The 24,628-nt window shown below is 42.1% G+C and overlaps 1 protein-coding gene across 6 annotated transcripts in view; it reads right to left on the bottom strand.

Annotated features, from left to right (window-relative positions):
• The window catches only part of LOC143776536 (RUN and FYVE domain-containing protein 1-like), a 531,317-nt gene that overhangs the window by 427,443 nt on the left and 79,246 nt on the right, over window positions 1-24,628 (bottom strand). For all 6 annotated transcript variants that reach the window (XR_013215861.1, XM_077265993.1, XM_077265994.1 and 3 more), the window contains exon 4: window positions 21,882-21,983. Coding sequence is in view for 5 of the 6 variants with exons in the window: in XM_077265993.1 (XP_077122108.1) it covers window positions 21,882-21,983 (102 nt within the window). In the remaining variant the exon portion in view is untranslated. The remainder of the gene's footprint in view (window positions 1-21,881; window positions 21,984-24,628) is intronic.

Below are 24,628 nucleotides of genomic sequence, written 5' to 3'. Positions count from 1 at the left end.
GCTCCATAGACTTACATTGTGAAAGAGTTCCCAGGTCATGCAGAGCGCTGCGTGACCCGGAGAGTCTGAAGAGCGGTGACGTGACTCAGATGCCAAACAGAACGGCGGTGGACACAGGAGAGAGCAGCGGTAGGCGAGTATACTACTACACTCAAACTACATTACATGCACATAGTTTTGATGAACTTAAAAAAAAAAACCTCAGTGGGAGTGCTCCTTTAAGAAGAACCTGACAGATGATACAAGGTGCTCGGACCCACGGCCAGTATATATCAGGTGCTGACTGTATGATCTCAGCCAGGTATGTTTGACTCTGAAACCCTGCGGTGTGTGAGAGATGAAACTCACTTTAAAATCCAACAGGAACCAAGATGCGCTGGAGTGGGCGGGTACCCGGCATTTTCTCCCCACCCACTGTCCTGGATTGATAGGTCCCTGCCTAGGTGCACATACACAGGGAACCCAAACTGCAGGTACCATGCTACAAAGCAAGGTAGATGAGCAGACTGATATACTAACATTTTCTCACAAAGCTATATAACCTGTGTTTCCCGGTCACTTCACTAGGGACATAGAAACCATGGGGTCAGACCTCCTAGGTTTAGTGAGAAAGCAGTGGGAGAAGCAAAAATAATATACGATATGAAAATAATCCAACTACGAGAGAAAAACAATGTAAATGCACGCCTGATCGGGCAACCAAGGGTCAGTGTTTTGGCCCCAACTAGATATAAACTAAATATACTAAACCTAAATATAAACTAAATACACTAAATCTAAATATAACTAAATATGCTAAACCTAAATATAACTAAATATGTTAACATAAATCTAACTAAATATACTAAACCTAAACAAAATATGCTAAACCTAAATATAACTAAATATACTAAATGTAACTATAAATATACTAAACCTTACTATAACTAAATATACTACATCTAAATATAACTAAATATACTGAATCTAAATATAACTAAATATACTGAACCTAAATATAACTAAATATGCTAAACCTAAATGTAACTAAATATGCTAAACCTAACTATAACTAAATATGCTAAACCAAACTATAACTAAATATACTAAACCTAACTATAACTAAATATACTGAACCTAAATATAACAAAATATGCTAAACCTAAATATAACTAAATATATTAAACCTGAATACAAACTAAATATACTAAAACCTAAATATAACTACCGGTAAATATACTAAACCTAGATATAACAAAGTATGTTAAATATAAATATAACTAAATATACTGAACCTAAACAAAATATGCTAAACCTAAATATAACTAAATATACTAAATCTAACTATAAATATACTAAACCTTACTATAACTAAATATACTACATCTAAATATAACTAAATATACTGAACCTAAATATAACTAAATATACTGAACCTAAATATAACTAAATATACTAAACCTAAATGTAACTAAATATGCTAAACCTAAATGTAACTAAATATGCTAAACCTAAATGTAACTATAACTGCAGCGCCCCAGAGACCTGGTCGTTGCAGTAACATCGCTCCGCCGCTAAGGGGAGTGATGGTACGTCTGATGGCACTGAAGGAGTTCACCTGACCAGGTATCACAGACACCAATACACTTCATAGTCTGGCCTCCAGGGGGAGCAAAGGGCACTATGCATTAGGCCACTCCTCACAATCTGGTAAAACTGGGGGTTAGATAGAAAGTTAGACATAAAGCTGACTGGGTTGGAACCAGGCAACATCCTGTGGCAGAGGGTGTTGCAGGGGAAGACTCAGGGGGGTCCCTGTCAGGGGTGGGATCCTGACAGAGGCCTAGCGAACAGAAAGAACGTTACGGGACCGTGCCTGCACTTCATCGCGGCGGTACCCCAAGAAAGGACAAGAAGCGAGGTTTATTGTGAAGAGTGAGAAACGAGATCAAAGCAACAAGGAGAAAACATCAGTAGGAGTCGTGCTGAAAGATCGAGGCAACATCCTACTGAGGCGTGTAGCCGGTGGCCGGAAACGCCGAGGAAGTACTGGCTCCAAGCCTTACTTCAAACCAACGGCAGGACAGTCAGTTATAGGCGGGCTGTCTCACCTAAATCACCTAAGCAGACATAGGGGGCAACAGTGGGAGAGGGGCGACTCTAGGGTCCCGGAAGAACTCCAGGCCAACCCGTCATACGGGTGCGTCCTAGCCATGTCATCTGGGGGACGGAGAAGAACATCAGAATCAGTTGTGAGGGAACATCAGAAACAGACACAACAGTTGTGAGGACTATCCCGTGGTGCTCAGCAGGGAAGGACTACAACACACAAGCCCTAGAAGGAAGGCACAGATTTCCACCTGCAAAGGGAACTCTGGAGGTGCCATCGGACCGGCCGGTCTCAGACAGCCCGGTCTCAGACAGCCCTGTTAACCGTACTCTGGATTGAGGATCCTGAAGCCTTCAGTAAAGAGGTAAAGAGACTGCAACCCTGTGTCCTCGTTATTCATCGCACCCTGCACCACACATTATCACTCTCAACTTTTACTGGACGCCCCTTAGCAGGGTCACGGACCGGGTCTAGCCACCGTGACAATCCCAGAACCGAGACAGAGAGGCCCGGTACCGGGTACCCCTCGGCCCTGCGACAGTGGGGGCGCTCCATAACTAAATATGCTAAACCTAACTATAACTAAATATACTAAACCTAACTATAACTAAATATACTAAACCTAACTATATATAATAAACCTAAATATAACTAAATATACTAAACCTAACTATAACTAAATATGTTAAAACTAACTATAACTAAATATGCTAAACCTAACTATAACTAAATATGCTAAACCTTAACCCCTTTCTGACATTGGACCCCTTTCTGACATAGTACGTTCAGCGCGATCGGCCGCGCTCCTGGGGGGAGCGCGGCCGATCGCGGCTGGGTGTCAGCTGCCTATCGCAGCTGACATCCGGCACTATGTGCCAGGAGCGGTCATGGACCGCCCCCGGCACATTAACCCCCGGAACACCGCGATCAAACATGATCGCAGTGTGCTGGCGCCGGTACAGGAAAGCATTGCGCAGGGAGGGGGCTCCCTGCGTGCTTCCCTGAGACCCCCGGAGCAACGCGATGTGATCGCGTTGCTCCGAGGGTCTCTTACCTCCTCTCCCTTGCAGTCCCCGGATCCAAAATGGCCGCGGCATCCGGGTCCTGCGGGGAGGGAGGAGGCTTACCGAGTGCCTGCTCAGGGCAAGCGCTTGGTAAGCCTGCAGCACTGTAAGTCAGATCGCCGATCTGACAGAGTGCTGTGCAAACTGATCTGTGATGTCCCCCCCGGGACAAAGTAAAAATGTAAAAAAAAAATTTTCACTTGTGTAAAAAAAAAAAAAAAAAAAATTCCTAAATAAAGAAAAAAAAAATATATATTATTCCCATAAATACATTTCTTAATCTAAATAAAAAACAAACAATAAAAGTACACATATTTAGTATCGCCGCGTCCGTAACGACCCCACCTATAAAACTATATCACTAGTTAACCCCTTCAGTGAACACCGTAGGAAAAAAAAAAAAAAAGAGGCAAAAAACCAACGCTTTATTATCATACCGCCGAACAAAAAGTGGAATAACACGCGATCAAAAAGACGGATATAAATATCCTTGGTAACGCTGAAAATGTCATCTTGTCCTGCAAAAAACGAGCTGCCATACAGCGTCATCAAAGAAAAAATAAAAAAGTTATAGTCCTCAGAATAAAGCGATGCCAAAATAATAATTTATTCTATAAAATAGTTTTTATCGTATAAAAGCGCCAAACCATAAAAAAATGATATAAATTAGATATTGCTGTAATCGTACTGACCCGAAGAATAAAACTACTTTATCAATTTTACCAAACGTGGAACGGTATAAACGCCTCCCCCAAAAGAAATTCATGAATAGCTGGTTTTTGGTCATTCTGCCTCACAAAAATCGGAATAGTAAGCGATCAAAAACTGTCACGTGTCCGAAAATGTTACCAATAAAAACGTCATCTCGTCCCACAAAAAACAAGACCTCACATGACTCTGTGGACCAAAATATGGAAAAATTATAGGTCTCAAAATGTGGAGACGCAAAAACTTTTTTGTTATAAAAAGCGTCTTTTAGAGTGTGACGGCTGCCAATCATAAAAATCCGCTATAAAAAAACGCTATAAAAGTAAATCAAACCCCCCTTCATCACCCCCTTAGTTAGGGAAAAATAATAAAATTAAAAAAATGTATTTATTTCCATTTTCCCATTAGGGCTAGGGTTAGGGCTAGGGTTAGGGCTAGGGTTAGGGCTAGGGTTAGGGCTAGGGTTGGAGCTAAAGTTAGGGTTAGGGTTGGGGCTAAAGTTAGGGTTGGGGCTAAAGTCAGGGTTAGGGTTTGGATTACATTTCCGGTTGGGATTAGGGTTGGGATTAGAGGTAGGGGTGTGTCAGGGTTAGGGGTGTGGTTAGGGTTATCGCTGGGATTAGGGTTAGGGGTGTGTTTGGATTAGGGTTTCAGTTATAATTGGGGAGTTTCCACTGTTTAGGCACATCAGGGGCTCTCCAAACGCGACATGGCGTCCGATCTCAATTCCAGCCAATTCTGCATTGAAAAAGTAAAACAGTGCTCCTTCCCTTCCGAGCTTTCCCGTGCGCCCAAACAGGGGTTTACCCCAACATATGGGGAATCTGTGTACTCGGAACAAATTGGACAACAACTTTTGGGGTCCAAGTACTCTTGTTACCCTTGGGAAAATATAAATTTGGGGGCTAAAAATCATTTTTGTGGAGAAAAAAAAATATTTTTTTATTTTCACGGCTCTGCGTTGTAAACTGTAGTGAAACACCTGGGGGTTCAAAGTTCTCACAACACATCTAGATAAGTTCCTTGGGAGGTCTAGTTTCCAATATGGGGTCACTTATGGGGGGTTTCTACTGTTTGGGTACATCAGGGGCTCTGCAAATGCAACGTGACGCCTGCAGACCAATCCATCTAAGTCTGCATTCCAAATGGCACTCCTTCCCTTCCGAGCTCTGCCATGCGCCCAAACAGTGGTTTCCCCCCACATATGGGGTATCAGCATACTCAGGACAAATTGGACAACAACTTTTGGGGTCCAATTTCTCCTGATACCCTTGGGAAAATACAAAACTGGGGGCTAAAAAAACATTTTTGTGAAAAAAAAAAATTTATTTTCACGGCTCTGCGTTATAAACTGTAGTGAAACACTTGGGGGATCAAAGCTCTCAAAACACATCTAGATAAGTTCCTTAGGGGGTCTACTTTCCAAAATTGTGTCACTTGTGGGGGGGTTTTAATGTTTAGGCACATCAGGGGCTCTCCAAACGCAACATGGCGTCCCATCTTAATTCCAGTCAATTTTGCATTGAAAAGTCAAATGGCGCTCCTTCCCTTCCGAGCTCTGCTATGAGCAAAAACAGTGGTTTACCCCCACATATGGGGTATCAGCGTACTCAGGACAAATTGCACACCAACTTTTGGGGTCCAATTTCTTCTCTTACCCTTGGCAAAATAAAAAATTGGGGGCGAAAAAATAATTTTTGTGAAAAAATATGATTGTTTATTTTTACGGCTCTGCATTATAAACTTCTGTGAAGCACTTGGTGGGTCAAAGTGCTCACCACACATCTAGATAAGTTCCTTAGGGGGTCTACTTTCCAAAATGGTGTCAATTGTGGGGGGTTTCAATGTTTAGGCACATCAGGGGCTCTCCAAACGCAACATGGCGTTCCATCTCAATTCCAGTCAATTTTGCATTCCAAAAATTCCTGTGAAACACCTGAAGGGTTAATAAACTTCTTGAATGTGGTTTTGAGCACCTTGAGGGGTGCAGTTTTTAGAATGGTGTCACACTTGGGTATTTTCTATCATATAGACCCCTCAAAATGACTTCAAATGAGATGTGGTCCCTAAAAACAAAATGGTGTTGTAAAAATGAGAAATTGCTGGTCAAATCTTAACCCTTATAACTCCCTAACAAAAAAAAATTTTGGTTCCTAAATTGTCCTGATGTAAAGTAGACATGTGGGCAATGTTACCTATTAAGTATTTTGTGTGACATATCACATATGTGTGATTTAAGGGCATAAAAATTCAAAGTTGGAAAATTGTGAAATTTTCAAAATTTTCGCCAAATTTCCGTTTTTTTCACAAATAAACGCAAGTTATATAGAAGAAATTTTACCACTATCATGAAGTACAATATGTTACGAGAAATCAATGTCAGAATTGCCAAGATCCGTTGAAACGTTCCAGAGTTATAACCTCATAAAGGGACAGTGGTCAGAATTGTAAAAATTGGCCCGGTCATTAACGTGCAAACCACCCTTGGGGGTAAAGGGGTTAATATAACTAAATATGCTAAACCTAACTATAACAAAAAATGCTAAACCTAACTATAAGTAAATATGCTAAACCTAACTATAAGTAAATATGCTAAACATAAATATAACTAAATATACTAAACCTAAATATAACTAAATATACTGAACCTAAATATAACAAAATATGCTAAACCTAAATATAACTAAATATACTAAACCTAAATATAACTAAATATGTTAAACCTAAACATAACTAAATACATTAAATCTAAATATAAATATGCTAAACCTAAATATAACTAAAAATACTAAACCTGAATATAACTACATATACTGATACCACAGAACTTTTCCACTCCTGCTAAAGCTTATGCCTTGGGAAACTGCTGCCTGCAGTATTTTCCTGCCACTCTTCCAGGTTTGGATCCAACAGGCTCGAATGAACTGCCAGGACACCGCTAGTTTGGGTGCCCGGCTGACTAACCGCCTTCATAGTTCTGAAGGGTGACTTCACATAACTGCAGCCAGAAAGTGGTGGGGAACTGGTATGAGATGAGGTGAAGTCATGAGCTGAGACTGGACAGCGGCCTGAAAAGCAGGTATGATAACACCTTATTCCTGGTGAAAGGTTCCCTTAAAAATGTTTTATTTGGGTCAGCCTCTTACTGACATATGACTTACTGGTACAACATATGCCAGCTCTCTGGCTGAGGCAAGCTTTGATTTCTTGGCAAATGTTGACCAATTTAATCATTCATCATGTGCGTTTAACAGCTGTGGGTGGAGCAAAGCTCTGCCTGAGGCTAAGGGAAAAATGGGAATTTCCAGCACATCCATCCAGTTTGAGTAAAATAATCAAAATTTATTTAGAACATTTTAAAAAACAACATTAAAAAGAAAGAGAGAGGAACTCTCTTTGCCTGACGCGTTTCTGGCGCACCACGGCGCCCTTAGTCATAGGAACTAATATGACATGAATACACAGGTTTATATATGACAAGGAACCAATCACAGACATAGCAATTAAATTTCATTGGAAAAAGCTGCAGCTAAATTCACATAACAAAACTTTACCTTATTTATCAAATGTCTTAGAAATACACTAACATCTGTTCTAAATTACCAAAAAATTCATTAGTTGTTCAATATATGTAAAAAAAAAAAAAAAAAATCATTTTTGTAATTCATACCATGTGGATATTTGGTGTCTAAAGTTAGAATCCAAAAGGCTTCCCGCAGAGCTAATCGCTTCCTCCAATCTCTACCTCTAGGTGACTGACTAACCCTTTCAATGCCAAAAAAGGAAAAATCTGACAGATCTCCCTGGTGCACAGAGATAAAACTTTACCTTATTTATCAAATGTCTTAGAAATACACTAATATCTGTTCTAAATTACCAAAAAATTCATTAGTTGTTCAATATAAGTAAAAAAGATCATTTTTGTAATTCATACCATGTGGATATTTGGTGTCTAAAGTTAGAATCCAAAAGGCTTCCCGCAGAGCTAATTGCTTCCTCCAATCTCCAAATCTAGGTGACTGACTAACCCTTTCAATGCCAAAAAAGGAAAAATCTGACAGATCTCCCTGGTGCACGGAGATAAAACTTTACCTTATTTATCAAATATCTTAGAAATACACTAATATCTATTTTAAATTACCAAAAATTTCATTAGTTGTTCAATATATGTAAAAAAGATCATTTTTGTAATTCATACCATGTGGATATTTGGTGTCTAAAGTTAGAATCCAAAAGGCTTCCCGCAGAGCCAATTGCTTCCTCCAATCTCCACCTCTAGGTGACTGACTAACCCTTTCAATGCCAAAAAAGGAAAAATCTGACAGATCTCCCTGGTGCACGGAGATAAAATGTTTTGTGGCCCCAGAATAACCTGGATTTCTATTCCTTACATTGGCTATATGTTCAGAAATTCTCTTTTTGATTTTCCTAGTGGTATAACCTATATAACAAATATTACAGGCTTTGCATTTTATACAGTATATAACATGATCAGAATCACAGTTGATAAATGATTTTATATTATAAGTAACATTGTGATTTGAAGAAAAAGAAGTTCTCTTATTGTCTGCAAATTGGCAGACATTACATCTATTGCCAGAACATTTAAAGAAACCCTTCACTGATAGCCATGATGTGGGAGTTTTTTTCGGGTGCACCATACTGGGAGATAAAATATTCCCCAGTGTGCAACCTCTTTTGGCCACTACCCTGCAACCATTTTGGAGAATTGTGCACAAAGAACTATCTTGATTGACTACAGGAAGATATTTAAGAATAATCTGTCTGATTTTGTTGTATTGACTGCTGTACGCAGTAGAAAATGTAATGTGCGCTTCAGAAGCAGCATTTACTTTTTTGTTTTCAGAATGTAACAAATTGGTACGTGGAATTTTGGAAACCTGTCTGAATGCATGTTTTATATTAGATTGTTTGTACCCTCTGTCCAGCAGTCTATCAGAAATAATGCGACTTTCTTTATGAAACTTTTCATCGCTAGAGCAGATTCTTCTCGCTCTAGTAAGTTCCTGCCTGCCTGAGGCTGTTAACCTCTTAAATTCAACTGTCAATCTTTGATAGTGGCATTTAACATGTGTTGGCAGGGGCGGTCCGTCATTCCACAACAGGTTGCTATGATAGCCAGGGTCTGCTGATGATCCCCCATGCCTGTCAGTAAGACACTCCTGTGAAAGCCAGCGTTTAAGCTGGCATTCATAGGAGATCATGATTTTTCACTATGCATAGCAGTGCTGCTTTTGTAATAGAACACTGTTATATATAGAAATTGTGTTTATTAACTACCGTATATACTCGAGTATAAGCCGAGATTTTCAGCTCACTTTTTTGGGCTGAAAGTCCCCCTCTCGGCTTATACTCGAGTCATACCCAGAGGTCGGCAGGGGAGGGGGAGCGGTGGCTGTCTAAAAATACTCACCTAGTCCAGGCGCGGGTCCCTGGCTTCCCCGGCGCCGGCAGCAGCAGCTTCAGCTTCTTCCTGTACTGAGCGGTCACATGGTACCGCTCATTACAGTAAATGAATATGCGGCTCCACCTCCCATAGGGGTGGAGCCGCATATTCATGACTGTAATGGGCGGTAACGGTGACCGCTCAGTACAGTTAGAAGCTGCGGCGCCGGGGAAGCCAGGGACTGCAGTGCATAGCGCCAGGACCAGGTGAGTATACGGGGAGGGGAGCGCACCACTGCGCGATAGTCACCTTTCCTCGTTCCGGGCGCCGCTCTGTCTTCAGCAGTGACGCTCAGGTCAGAGGGCGCGGTGACGTAGTTAGTGTGCTGAACGTCGGTGCTGAACATGGAGTGGCGCCGGAACGAGGTGCGGGTGACTATTGAAAGTGCCGGGGTCCTGAGCGCCGGAGAGGTGAGTATGTTATTTTTTTTTTTTTTAATCGCAGCAAATGGGGCAAATATCTGTATGGGGCATATATGGGGCCATAATGTTTGTGAAGCACTATATGGGGCCATAATGTTTCTGCAGCACTATATGGGGCCATAATGTTGGTGCAGCACTATATGGGGCCATAACGTTTGTGCAGCACTATATGGGGCCCATAATGTTTGTGCAGCACTATATGGGGGCCATAACGTTTGTGCAGCACTATATGGGGGCCATAACGTTTGTGCAGCACTATATGGGGCCATAACGTTTGTGCAGCACTATATGGGGCCATAATGTTAGTGCAGCACTATATGGGGCCATAATGTTTGAGCAGCACTATATGGGGGCCATAACGTTTGTGCAGCACTATATGGGGGCCATAACGTTTGTGCAGCACTATATGGGGCAAGTGTCTGTATGGGGCCATAATTAACGTTTGTAGGGCACTACAGTATATGGGGCAAGTGTCTGTATGGAGCATCTTATAGGGCCATAATCAAGGTTTTTGCAGCACTATATGGGGCAAATATCTTTATAGAGCATCTTATGGGGCCATAATCAGCATTTGTGCAGCATTATATTGGGCAAATGTGTCTATGGAGCATCTTATGGGGCCTTTATTAACCTTTATGCAGGATTATATGGGGCATATTTTAATATGGAACATCTTATGGGGCCATCAAACTGCATGGAGCATTATATGGGGCTCCTTTTTCAATATGGATATTCAAAAACACAACCTACTGATGTCTCAATTAATTTTACTTTTATTGGTATCTGTTTTTACTTTTGACATTTACCGGTCGCTGCTGCATTTCCCACCTTAGGCTTATACTCGAGTCATTACGTTTTCCCAGTTTTTTGTGGCAAAATTAGGGGGGTCGGCTTATACTCGGGTCGGCTTATACTCGAGTATATACGGTATTTTGTATTACATAACTTTGATGACATAAATATTCAGAATGAAAAGTGCAAACTTTCCACATTTTTGCCACATTTTTTTTTTTTTTTCATAAAAAAAGTCAAAGAGTGACACTCATGCGAATTGTATTATTTGCCTTGGTCATTAAGGTTAAAGTAGTGGTTTTGTATTCATGTAGATTGAGTTTGGACTCAAACAGGTAAGGCTATGTTCACTTCGCATTTTTGCTCTCTTGGCAGTAAATAAGCAGCTTACAAAAAGCAGGTTTTGCTTCAAAAAAGTAGCAGTTTTCGAATTCAGTCAGAAAAGAAAAACAATGTGTGTGCATGAAATTCCTGAGATCTCATAGCTTTTGCTGGTACTGTAAAACACAGATTAAAATTTGCATTAAAAAAAAGCAGCAAAAAAACACAACGTGTGAACATAGCCTTAGACTGAATGGTCAAGTTACTTGTTGTTTTTCAGTTTAAAGTGGAGTATTCTGGTGTAGCATATGCTGATCGATGTCCCAAAGAGTTACATCATTTACCAGTAGGGCCTCTTCCGTCAGAAAAAATGTTCCTCTAAACGTTTTCTCCACACGACGGACCGCTATTTTCCGACGGATCCAGTGCACGACAAATGAAACGGATGGCCATCCGTCACAATCCGTCGGTAACACAAGTCAATGGGAAAAAACAGGATCCTGCAGAAAAATTTCAAAACTCGATGGATTTCCACGGGAGGAAAAAGACAGAAGCGTGAAAGAGGCCTAAGAAAGCAAGCCATGACCCTGCTCAATATAATATTAACTCTATTTACTGTAGCTTCCTATCCAACTGCTAAATGATCTAAGGCAAGTCCGGATATTCATCATCATGTGGGAAGGTTCACAGGAGTGGGACCATTATTTATTCTCACTGTCTGTAGTCCATATGAAATGTTTTTGTGTTTGTTTTTTTTACAGCAGCAGCTATTATTACAAAATTGAAACTGGTCTTCTAAAGTGACAAAGGAAACTGTAATGTATCAGTAACAAACTATCCTGTGGCTTCATATGGCATCCAATCTTTTACCACCTTTAGCCCCTTAGTGAGCCAATTAATGACCGAGCAAATTTTTACAATTCTGACCACTGTCACTTTATGCGCTTATAACTCTGGAATGCTTCAACGGATCCCGCTGATTCGGAGACTGTTTTTTGTGACATATTATACTTCATGTTAGTGGTAAAATTTCTTTGATATGACTTGCGTTTGTTTCTGAAAAAAACTGAAATATGGCAAAAATTTTGAAAATTTAGCAATTTTCAAACTTTGAATTCTTATGCCCTTAAGGCCGCCGTCACACATGCGAGTTTTACGGACGCAAGAGCGCAGAAACTACGTGCGTAAAACTCACATGACATACGGCACAATGCTTCTCAATGGGTCTCGTCCTATCAGCCGTATATTACGGATCCGTAATATACGGCGTTCTACGGCCGTACAAAATCGCAGAATGCTGCGTTTGTCAGCGTATTGCGCAAAAAAAATCGCCAATGAAAGTCTATGGGGGCGAGAAAAATACGGATTCCACACGGACCAGCAGTGTGACTTGCGAGAAATACGCAGCGGTGTTAGTGAAAAGTCGGTAATTCAGTTGCCGGCTTTTCATTTCTCCTGCCTAAACCCGACAGGATATGAGACATGGTTTACATACAGTAAACCATCTCATATCCCCTTTTTTTTTTGCATATTCCACACTACTAATGTTAGTAGTGTGTATGTGCAAAATTTCAGCGCTGTAGCTGCTAAAATAAAGGGTTAAATGGCGGAAAAAATTGGCGTGGGCTCCCGCGCAACTTTCTCCACCAGAGTGGGAAAGCCAGTGACTGACGGCAGATATTAATAGCCTAGAGAGGGTCCATGGTTATTGGCCCCCCCCAGCTACAAACATCTGCCCCCAGCCACCCCAGAAAAGGCACATCAATTCAATTATGACACCTATCCATTATTAATCCAATTGTTTGAAAGGGTTAAAAAACACACACACACACACACACACACACACATGATTTAAAAGTATTTTAATTAAATAAACACAGCGGTTGTTTTAATATTTTATTGCTCTCTCAATCCATTTGCAGACCCTCGCTTGGCAAAACAATAAACCCACAATATACATACCTTCTGCTGACCCGTCACGTCCCACGAGGTAATCCATCTGAAGGGGTTAAAATAATTTACAAGCAGGAGCCCTGCAAATGCAGCTGTGCTCGTGCTTGTAATTCCCCGGCGAATGAAGGAACTGTAGGTCATTGACCTACATTTCCTTCAGTCGCGGTGATGCGCCCCTGCTGGATGTTCTCATGAACTGCAGCCTGGGAACTTTTTCCCACGCTCCAGGTCATATGAGGACATCCACCAGGGGGCGCATCACCGCGACTTAAGGAAATGTAGGTCAATGACCTACAGTTCCTTCATTCGCCAGGGAATTACAAGCACGAGCACAGCTGCATTTGCAGGGCTCCTGCTTGTAAATTATTTTAACCCCTTCAGATGGATTACCTCGTGGGACGTGACGGGTCAGCAGAAGGTATGTATATTGTGGGTTTATTGTTTTGCCAAGCGAGGGTCTGCAAATGGATTGAGAGAGCAATAAAATATTAAAACAACCGCTGTGTTTATTTCATTAAAATACTTTTAAATCATGTGTGTGTGTGTTTTTTAACCCTTTCAAACAATTGGATTAATAATGGATAGGTGTCATAATTGACGCCTCTCCATTATTAATCTGGCTTAATGTCACCTTACAATAGCAAGGTGGCATTAACCCTTCATTACCCCATATCCCACCGCTACACGGGAATGGGAAGAGAGTGGCCAAGTGCCAGAACAGGCGCATCTTCCAGATGTGCCTTTTCTGGGGTGGCTGGGGGCAGATGTTTTTAGCCACGGGGGGGGCCAATAACCATGGACCCTCTCCTGGCTATTAATATCTGCCGTCAGTCACTGGCTTTACCACTCTGGCGGAGAAAATTGCGCGGGAGCCCACGCCAATTTTTTCCGCTATTTAACCCTTTATTTTAGCAGCTACAGCGCCCAAATTTTGCATACACACACTACTAACATTAGTAGTGTGGAATATGCAAAAAAAAAATGGGGATATGAGATGGTTTACTGTATGTAAACCATGTCTCATATCCTGTCGGGTTTGGGAAGGAGAAATGAAAAGCCGGCAATTGAATTACCAGCTTTTCACAGATATCGCGCTGTAGTAAATATAAATACAGACTATATATATATATATATATATGTGTCTCAATGACACATATATATATATATATATATATATATATATATATATATATATATATATATATATATATATATATATATATATATATATATATATATATATATATACACACTGTATATATGTTTTCCCGAACATTTGAGCACATAAATCCATTAGATGTCGGTTTTGCAAGCCTGCGAGAAAATATCGCATCACTATTTTGGGAACATTTCTCCGTATTACGGCCGTAAAATACGGACCGTATTGTCTTACGCCGAGTGTGACGCCGGCCTAAATCAGAGAGTCCATATCACACAAAATACTTAAATAACATTTCCCACATGTCTACTTCACATCAGCACAATTTTGGAAACAATTTTTTTTTTTGTTAGGTAGCTATATAAGGGTTAAGGCTATGTGCACACATTGCGGATTTCCTGCAGATCCGCAGCGTTTTTTACCGTGCAGAAACGCTGCAGATCCGCAAGTGATTTACGGTACAATGTAAATCAATGAGAAAAAAAAATTCTGTGCTGATGGTGCAGATAATTCCACACGGAAACGCTGCAGATTAAAAGAAGTAGCATGTCACTTCTTTTGTGCGGATCTGCAGCGTTTTTGTACCCATTCCATTATAGAACTCCGCAGGCGTAAAAAAACGCAAGAAATCCGCACAAAATCCGCAGTAAATCCGCACAAAAACGCTTCAAATCCGCACCTGTGTTTTTTGCCAAGAGATGCAGAATCCGCACAAAACATTCCACAGGCTAATCCGCAACGTGTGCACATAGCCTAAGAGTTGACCAGCCATTTCTCATTTTTTTAGGGACCACCTTGCATTTGAAGTGACTTTGGGGAGTCAATATAACAGAAAATACCCAAAAGTTACACCATTCTAAAAACTGCACCCCTCAGGGTGCGCAAAACCACATTCAAGAAGTTTAATACCCTTCAGATGTTTCACGAGAACTAAAGCAATGTGGAAGGAAAAAATGAACATTTTACTTTTTTTCACAAAAAATTTACTTTGGAACCAATTTTTTTTTTATTTTCACAAGGGTATCAGGAGAAAATGGACCACAAAATTTGTTGTACATTTTCTTCTGAGTACGCCGATACCCTACATGTTGGGGAAAGCCACTGTTTGGGGGCATGGCAGGGCTCAGAAGGGAGGGAGCACCGCTTGACTTTTTGAACGCAAAATTGGCTGGAATCAATGGTGGCGCCATGTTGTGTCTGGAGACCCCTGAGGTGCCTAAACAGTGGAAACCCCTCAGGTCTAACCACAACCCAAACCGTAACCCCTAACCATAATCTCTAACCGTAATCCCTAACCCAACTCACTTTAGCCCAACCCACACTTTAGCCCAACTCTAACCCTAATGGAAATAAATATATTTTTTACATTTTATTATTTTTCCCTAACTAAGGGTGTGATCAAGGGGGGTTTAATTACTATCTTTTTATTTTGATCACTGTGATAGGGTCTATCACAGTGATCAAAATGAACAACTAGGAAAAATTTCCTATTGTTGCCGGGTGCCGGCCGGCAGATCTCGGTGGGCGCACTGCGCATGTGCCCGCCATTTTCTCCTGGAACAAGTCGGCGGCCTGAGGGACTTCACAGGGGCAGGCAGGGACAGCAGACGTACTGGCGGGATTGATCAGGGGACCCTATTTCATTCTCCTCTGCTGTGCGATCACATCAGAGGAGAGAGAAATTAAATGGAAACTCTGACGGGTTTTTTTGCAATCGTCGATCGCAACACCGGGGTCGGTAAAAACCGACCTAAACCATGTTCTTTGGGGTCTCGGCTACCTCTGGTAGACGAGACCCTAGAGAAATTCTGACGCTAGGGGGAGCTATACACTTAAACCTCAGCGTCGTTAAAAAGCGGCGCTGTTTAACCCCTTAATCCCATTGGACGTACTATCCCGTCAAGGTGACCTGGGACTTAATTCCCAGTGACGGGATAGTACGTCCAGCGCGATCGGCAGCGCTCACGGGGGGAGCGCGGCCGATCGCAGCCAGGTGTCAGCTGACTATCGCAGCTGACATCCGGCTCGATGTGTCGATCGCAACACCGAGGTGCTCACGGGGGGAGCGCGGCCGATCGCAGCCAGGTGTCAGCTGACTATCGCAGCTGTCATCCGGCTCGATGTGTCGATCGCAACACCGGGGTCGGTAAAAACCGACCTAAACCATGTTCTTTGGGGTCTCGGCTACCTCTGGTAGACGAGACCCTAGAGAAATTCTGACGCTAGGGGGAGCTATACACTTAAACCTCAGCGTCGTTAAAAAGCGGCGCTGTTTAACCCCTTAATCCCATTGGACGTACTATCCCGTCAAGGTGACCTGGGACTTAATTCCCAGTGACGGGATAGTACGTCCAGCGCGATCGGCAGCGCTCACGGGGGGAGCGCGGCCGATCGCAGCCAGGTGTCAGCTGACTATCGCAGCTGACATCCGGCACTATGTGCCAGGAGCGGTCACGGACCGCCCCTGGCACATCAACCCCCGGCACACTGCGATCAAACAAGATCACAGTGTTCCGGCGGTATAGGGAAGCATAGCGCAGGGAGGGGGCTCTCTGCGTGCTTCCCTGAGACCCCCGGAGCAACGCGATGTGATCGCGTTGCTCCAAGCGTCTCTTACCTCCTATCCCTGCAGGCCTCGGATCCAAAATGGCCACGGGGCTGCATCCGGGTCCTGCAGGGATTACTTCCGGGTCCAGAGCAGGCGCTGATAAGCCTGCAGCGCTGTCAGTCAGATCGCTGATCTGACAGAGTGCTGTGCAAACTGTCAGATCAGCGATCTGTGATGTCCCCCCCCCCCGGGACAAATTAAAAAAAAAAAAAAAATTCCTAAATAAAGAAAAAAAAAAATTATTATTCCCATAAATACATTTATCTAAATAAAAAAAAAAACAATAAAAGTTCACATATTTAGTATTGCCGCGACCGTAACGACCCAACCTATAAAACTGTCCCACTAGTTAACCCCTTCAGTGAACACCGTAAGGAAAAAAAAAACGAGCCAAAAAACAACGCTTTATTATCATACCGCCGAACAAAAAGTGGAATAACACGCGATCAAAAAGACGGATATACATAACCATGGTATCGCTGAAAACGTCATCTTGTCCCGCAAAAAAACGTGCCGCCACACAGCATCATAAGCAAAAAAATAAAAAAGTTATAGTCCTCAGAATAAAGTGATGCCAAAATAATTATTTTTTCTATAAAAAAGCTTTTATCGTATAAAAGCGCCAAAACATAAAAAAAAATGATATAAATGAGATATCGCTGTAGTCGTACTTACCCGACAAATAAAACTGCTTTATCAATTTTACCAAACGTGGAACGGTATAAACGCCTCCCCCAAAAGAAATTCATGAATAGCTGGTTTTTGGTCATTCTGCCTCACAAAAATCGGAATAAAAAGTGATCAAAAACTGTCACGTGTCCGAAAATGTTACCAATAAAAACGTCAACTCGTCCCGCAAAAAACAAGACCTCACATGACTCTGTGGACTAAAACATGGAAAAATTATAGCTCTCAAAATGTGGAGACGCAAAAACTTTTTTGCTATAAAAAAGCGTCTTTTAGTGTGTGACAGCTGCCAATCATAAAAATCCGATATAAAAAACGCTATAAAAGTAAATCAAGCTCCCCTTCATCACCCCCTTAGTTAGGGAAAAATAATAAAATTTAAAAAATGTATTTATTTCCATTTTCCCATTAGGGTTAGGGCTAGGGTTAGGGCTAGGGTTAGGGCTAGGGTTAAGGCTAGGGTTAAGGCTAGGGTTAAGGCTAAGGTTAAGGCTAAGGTTAAGGCTAGGGTTAAGGCTAGGGTTAAGGCTAGGGTTAAGGCTAGGGTTAAGGCTAGGGTTAAGGCTAGGGTTAAGGCTAGGGTTAGGGTTGGGGCTAGGGTTGGAGCTAAAGTTTGGGTTTGGGTTAGGGTTGGGGCTAAAGTTAGGGTTAGGGCTAAAGTTAGGGTTAGGGTTAAAGTTAGCTTTAGGGTTGGGGCTAAAGTTAGGGTTAGGGTTTGGATTACATTTACGGTTAGAATTAGGGTTGGGATTAGAGTTAGGGGTGTGTCAGGGTTAAGGGTGTGGTTAGGGTTACCATTGGGATTAGGATTAGGGGTGTGTTTGGATTAGGGTTTCAGGTAGAATTGGGGAGTTTCCACTGTTCAGGCACATCAGAGGCTCTCCAAACGCGACATGGCATCCGATCTCAATTCCAGCCAATTCAGCGTTGAAAAAGTAAAACAGTGCTCCTTCCCTTTCGAGCTCTCCCGTGCGCCCAAACAGGTGTTTACCCCAACATATGGGGTATCAGCATCGGGACAAATTGGACAACAACTTTTGGGGTCCAAGTTCTCTTGTTATCCTTGACAAAATAAAAATTTGGGGGGCTAAAAATCATTTTTGTGGGAAAAAAAAGATTTTTTATTTTCACGGCTCTGCTCTGTAAACTGTAGTGAAACACTTGGGGGTTCAAAGTTCTCACAACACATCTACATAAGTTCCTTGAGAAGTCTAGTTTCCAATATGGGGTCACTTCTTGGGGGTTTCTACTGTTTGGGTACATCAGGGACTCTGCAAATGCAACGTGACGCCTGCAGACCAATCCATCTAAGTCTGCATTCCAAATGGCGCTCCTTCCCTTCCGAGCTCTGCCATGCACCCAAACAGTGGTTTCCCCCCACATATGGGGTATCAGCGTACTCAGGACAAATTGGACAACAACTATTGGGGTCCAATTTATCCTGTTAACCTTGTGAAAATACATAACTGGAGGCTAAAAAAACATTTTTGTGAAAAAAAAAAAGGAATTTTTATTTTCACGGCTCTGCGTTATAAACTGTAGTGAAACACTTGGGGGTTCAAAGCTCTCAAAACACATCTAGATAAGTTCCTTAGGGGGTCTACTTTCCAAAATGGTGTCACTTGTGGGGGGTTTTAATGTTTAGGCACATCAGGGGCTCTCCAGACGCGACATGGTGTCCCATTTCAATTCCAGTCAATTTTGCATTGAAAAGTCAAACGGCGCTCCTTCCCTTCCGAGCTCTGTCATGCGCCCAAACAGTCGTTTACCCCCACATATGGGGTATCAGCGTACTCAGGACAAATTGCACAACAACTTTTGGGGTCCAATTTCTTCTCTTACCCTTGGGAAAATAAAAAATTGGGGGCGAAAAGATCATTTTTGTGAAAAAATAGGATTTTTTATTTTTACGGCTCTGCATTATAAACTTCTGTGAAGCACTTGTTGGGTCAAAGTGCTCACCACACATCTAGATAAGTTCCTTAGGGTGTCTACTTTCCAAAATGGTGTCACTTGTGGGGGGTTTCAATGTTTAGGCACATCAGGGGCTCTCCAATTGCAACATGGCGTCCCATCTCAATTCCAGTCAATTTTGCATTGAAAAGTAAAATGGCGCTCCTTTCCTTCCGAGCTCTGCCATGCACCCAAACAGTGGTTTACTCCCACATATGGGTAATCAGCGTACTCAGGACAAATTGTACAACAACTTTTGGGGTCCATTTTCTCCTGTTACCCTTGGTAAAATAAAACAAATTGGAGCTGAAATAAATTGTGTGTGAAAAAAAGTTAAATGTTCATTTTTATTTAAACATTCCAAAAATTCCTGTGAAACACCTGAAGGGTTAATAAACTTCTTGAATGTGGTTTTGAGCACCTTGAGGGGTGTAGTTTTTAGAATGGTGTCACACTTGGTTACTTTCTATCATATAGACCCCCCAAAATGACTTCAAATGAGATGTGGTCCCTAAAAAAAAATGGTGTTGTAAAAATGAGAAATTGCTGGTCAACTTTTAACCCTTATAACTCCCTAACAAAAAAAAAATGTTGGTTCCAAAATTGTGCTGATGTATAGTAGACATGTGGGAAATGTTACATATTAAGTATTTTGCGTGACATATCTCTGTGATTTAAGGGCATAAAAATTCAAAGTTGGAAAATTGCGAAATTTTCTACATTTTCGCCAAATTTCCATTTTTTTCACAAATAAACCCAAGTTATATTGAATAAATTTTACCACTATCATGAAGTACAATATGTCACGAGAAAATGTCAGAATCGCCAAGATCCGTTGAAGCGTTCCAGAGTTATAACCTCATAAAGGGACAGTGGTCAGAATTGTAAAAATTGGCCCGGTCATTAACGTGCAAACCACCCTCGGGGCTTAAGGGGTTAAGTACCCTTAACAGCCCCGTTAAAAGGTAAATCGACGATCGTTAAAGGGTTAAACTTGAAAAATTGTGTCTAATCCATTTTACAGTAGAAAAAAAAAACAAAACAAAAAAACACTCAACTGCACTTCCCCGTTAAATATTACATAATGTTAATCCCTTCATCCCTGAGCCTATTTTCACCCTTATGACCAGGCCAAATTTGACAATTCTGACCAGTGTCACTTTATGAGGCAATAACCCTGGAACACTTCAATGGACCTCACTTATTCTGAGGTTGTTTTTTTGAGACATATTGTTCTTCATGATGGTGGTCATATTTGTTCGATATGACTGCCATTTATTTCACAATTTTCAAAACTTCCAATGTAATGCCCTTAACCCAGAGAGAGAGAGAGAGAGAGAGAGAGAGAGAGAGAGTTATGTCACACAAAATAGTTAATAAATAACATTTCACACATGTCTACTTTGTATAAGCACAATTTATGAAATATAATTTTTGGCTAGGAAGTTAATAAATGAGAAGTTGACCAGCAATTGAATATTTTCCCAAAAAAATTTACAAAAAAAAACTTTTTAGGGAACACATCACATTTGAAGTGACTTTGAGGGGTCTATATGACAGAAAATACCCAAAAGTAATAATAATAATAATAATAATAATAATAATAATAATGTGACACCTTTCTGAAAACTACACCCCTCAAGTTGCTCAAAACCATATTCAAGACGTTTATTAAAGGTACCTTCACACGAAGCGACGCTGCAGCGATAGCGACAACGATGCCGATCGCTGCAGCGTCGCTGTTTGGTTGCTGGAGAGCTGTCACACAGACCGCTCTCCAGCGACCAACGATGCCGAGGTCCCCGGGTAACCAGGGTAAACATCGGGTTGCTAAGCGCAGGGCCGCGCTTAGTAACCCGATGTTTACCCTGGTTACCAGCGTAGAAGTAAAAAAAACAAACAGTACATACTCACCTGCGCGTCCCCCAGCGTCTGCTTCCTGACACTGACTGAGCTCCGGCCCTAACAGCACAGCGGTGACGTCACCGCTGTGCTTTCACTTTCGGGCCGGCGCTCAGTCAGTGTCAGGAAGCAGACGCTGGGGGACGCGCAGGTGAGCATGTACTGTTTGTTTTTTTTACTTCTACGCTGGTAACCAGGGTAAACATCGGGTTACTAAGCGCGGCCCTGCGCTTGGTAACCCGATGTTTACCCTGGTTACCAGTGTAAAACATCGCTGGTATCGTTGCTTTTGCTTTCAAACACAACGATACACGGCGGTCTGATGACCAAATAAAGTTCTGGACTTTATTCAGCGACCAGCGACATCACAGCAGGATCCTGATCGCTGCTGCGTGTCAAACTAAACGATATCGCTAGCCAGGACGCTGCAACGTCACGGATCGCTAGCGATATCATTACAAAGTCGTTTCGTGTGAAGGTACCTTAACCCTTCAGGTGCTTCACATGAATTAATGGAGTGTGGAAGGAAAAGGTTTTTTTTCTTTCACAGAAAAAATGGACCACAAAATTTGTTGTGCCATTGCTCCTTAGTACGCAGATCCCCAGATATGACAGAATGATCAGTTTGGTCTATGCATTTTTCTATTGCCTTTAACAATAATCTATTTCAGCAATTTTAAAGCAAAAAAAAACTTTTTGAAACCTATTTCACCAGGAACAAACATGAATATGTTGCTTATGCTACCCGAAGATTACCTGAGTAGATTTTTGTGATCAATGAGAACTTGCAAGTAATCAGCCATTTTCTTTTGCATCAATGAAAGGTGCAACCAAGCTCTGCCTCTGCCGAGAGAAGTCCTTAAAAACAAGAAATAAACTTGATATCAACTAAGAATTCTTCACATCTAACAAGTTTGAAAATCCGTAGGCCCAATTTTGGCGTAAAACTCTGAAATTCTGCAACTTGTTGGCGTTTTTACACCAGTTCCACAAAGCTGTCACTTTTCTAAAAGTTGAGAGGATATCGGATAGCAGAGTACGGCCAACATGTTCATCATAATTTACTCCACAAAGGTAGGGTAAATTACATCAGAAATGTGCTGCAGTAACTGAATGTAGTACATTTCTTGAGGTGGACAAAAATCATCTGAAAAATGAGCCAAAATCTTTACAGGGAACCTGTCACCTTATTTTTCACATATAAGCTGCGGCCACCAACATTAGGGGCTTATCTACAGCATTCTGTAATGCTGAAGATAAGTCCCCGATGTAAACCAAACCGAATAGCCTCAAAAGTACGGAGGACCGTAATCAACCACAAATTCTGTAAACTAGCAACAAAAGTCTCCCAACACAGCGTAAAGAATCAATAATGTCTTTATTGAAAATACAAATTTTAAAATGTTTTAAGGAGATAAGAGCAAACTGAAAAAACAGGATGGAAAGAAACATGGACGGAACATGTATGATGACAGTATCCTGGGTATAAATATACCACGTGTATTACATCCAAGATAAAGAATTTAATATCATTCGCTTGAAGCACAGTTTAATATTGCATATAGGTAAATACAGAGTAAAGTGCATAGTGCTCATAGCCAAAATAGTCTCAAGTCAGATATAAAATACTTAATACATCACACACATGTATCTGGGAGTTCCTCTCTCCACGATTGGCCTCAGGAAAAAATGCGTAATGGAGTATAAAGTGCATAATCCCCTAAGGGCAATCAGGGACAGTGTCATGCATATCAAAGATCAAGGGAACTAAGTAGAGTAGCAAAGGTAAAGACCGCAGATAAATATAAATACCAAGAGTTCAGTTCCGTCCAACGTACCCCCCTTGACGCGCGTTTCGATGGCAAAATCTTCCTCAGAAGGGGTGCAGTGCCTCCCATCTTCATGCGATGACGTCCTCCTCTTTGCTTCCTGTCACGGCTCCTGGCAGGCGTACTGATTTGCCCTGTTGAGGGCAGCGTAAAGTACTGCAGTGCGCAGGCGCCGGGAAAGGTCAGAGAGGCCTAGTGCCAGCAACTGCAGTACTTTACTCTGCCCTCAACAGGGCAAATCAGTAGACCTGCGCAGGAGCCGTGACATGAAGCAAGGAGGATGACGATATCGTATGAAGATGGGAGGCGCCAGACGCGGACCTGCGACGCCCATCGGACCCGGATAGCACTGGACCGACCCCGGGTGAGTATAATATAACTTGTTTTTCTTTCAGGTTACATTGGGGGCTTATCTACAGCATTACAGAAAGCTGTAGATAAGCCCCTAATGGCGGTGGCCGCAGCTTATATGCGAAAAATGAGGTGACAGGTTCCGTTTAAGAAACACATGCCTCCTAATATGTTTGGGATGTCCAATCTGAACGCTTGTCTTGTAAAAGGCCACTGACTACTAAAGTTACTGTATACACTCGAGTATAAGCCGAGATTTTCAGCCCATTTTTTTTTAGGCTAAAAGTACCCCCCCTCGGCTTATATTCGAGTCATTGTCCCAGTGGAGTGGCGGGGGAGGGGCAGGAGTCACATCATACTCACCTGCTCCCAGCGCGGTCTCTGCACTTCCCTGCTTCTCAGATGGTCTCCGGCACCCGCAGCTCTTCCTGTGTTCAGCAGTCACATGGTGCTGCTCATTAAAGTAATTAATATGGACGCGACTCCACTCCCATAGGCGTGGAATGCATATTCATTACTTTAATGAGCGGTACCATGTGACCGCTGAACACAGGAACAAGCTGCCAGCGCACACCAGAGATCATGGGAGAAGCAAGGCAAGCCATACGATATTCACCTGTCCCCGTTCCACCGCTGGGCTGTCTTCGCATCCTCTGGCTGTGACGTTCAGGTCAGAGGGCGCGATGACATGGTTAGTGCGCACCCTCTGCCTGAACAGTCACTGCAGAGACCCGGAAGACACAGCGGCGCGCGGCGATGGAATGGGGACAGGTGAATATCGCAAGTGCCGGCGTCCTGAGCCAGCAGCGACTCCGGCACCTGGCCCCCATAGCGCACTGGTGTCCCCACCTGCTCAGGACCAGACCCCCAGCGACAAGGGGGGAATATGTCTTTTTTTTTTTTATCGCAGCAGCATAAGGGGCATATTATTTTTGGGGTCCATCAACCTTTGTGCAGCATTATATGGGGCATAATATTCTATGGAGCATCTTGTGGGGCCATCATTAACCTTTTATGCAGCATTATATGGGGCATATTTTAATATGAAGCATCTTATGGGGCCCATCATGATCTTTACGGAGCATTATATGGGGCTCCTGATTCAATATGGATATTCAAAAAACACAACCTACTGATGTCTCAATTAATTTTACTTTTATTGGTATCTATTTTAACTTTTGAAATTTACCAGTAGCTGCTGCAATTCCCACTCTAGCCTTATGCTCGAGTCAATAAGTTTTCCCATTTTTTGGGGGCAAAATTAGGGGTCTCGGATTATACTCGGGTCAGCTTATACTTGAGTATATACGGTATATACTAAAG

The sequence above is a fragment of the Ranitomeya variabilis genome, chromosome 5 (genome assembly GCF_051348905.1).
Source record: "Ranitomeya variabilis isolate aRanVar5 chromosome 5, aRanVar5.hap1, whole genome shotgun sequence".
Lineage (NCBI taxonomy): Eukaryota > Metazoa > Chordata > Amphibia > Anura > Dendrobatidae > Ranitomeya > Ranitomeya variabilis.
The sequence above is the reverse complement of the archived record's forward strand: the minus strand, read 5'-3'. Positions and strand labels throughout refer to the sequence as shown.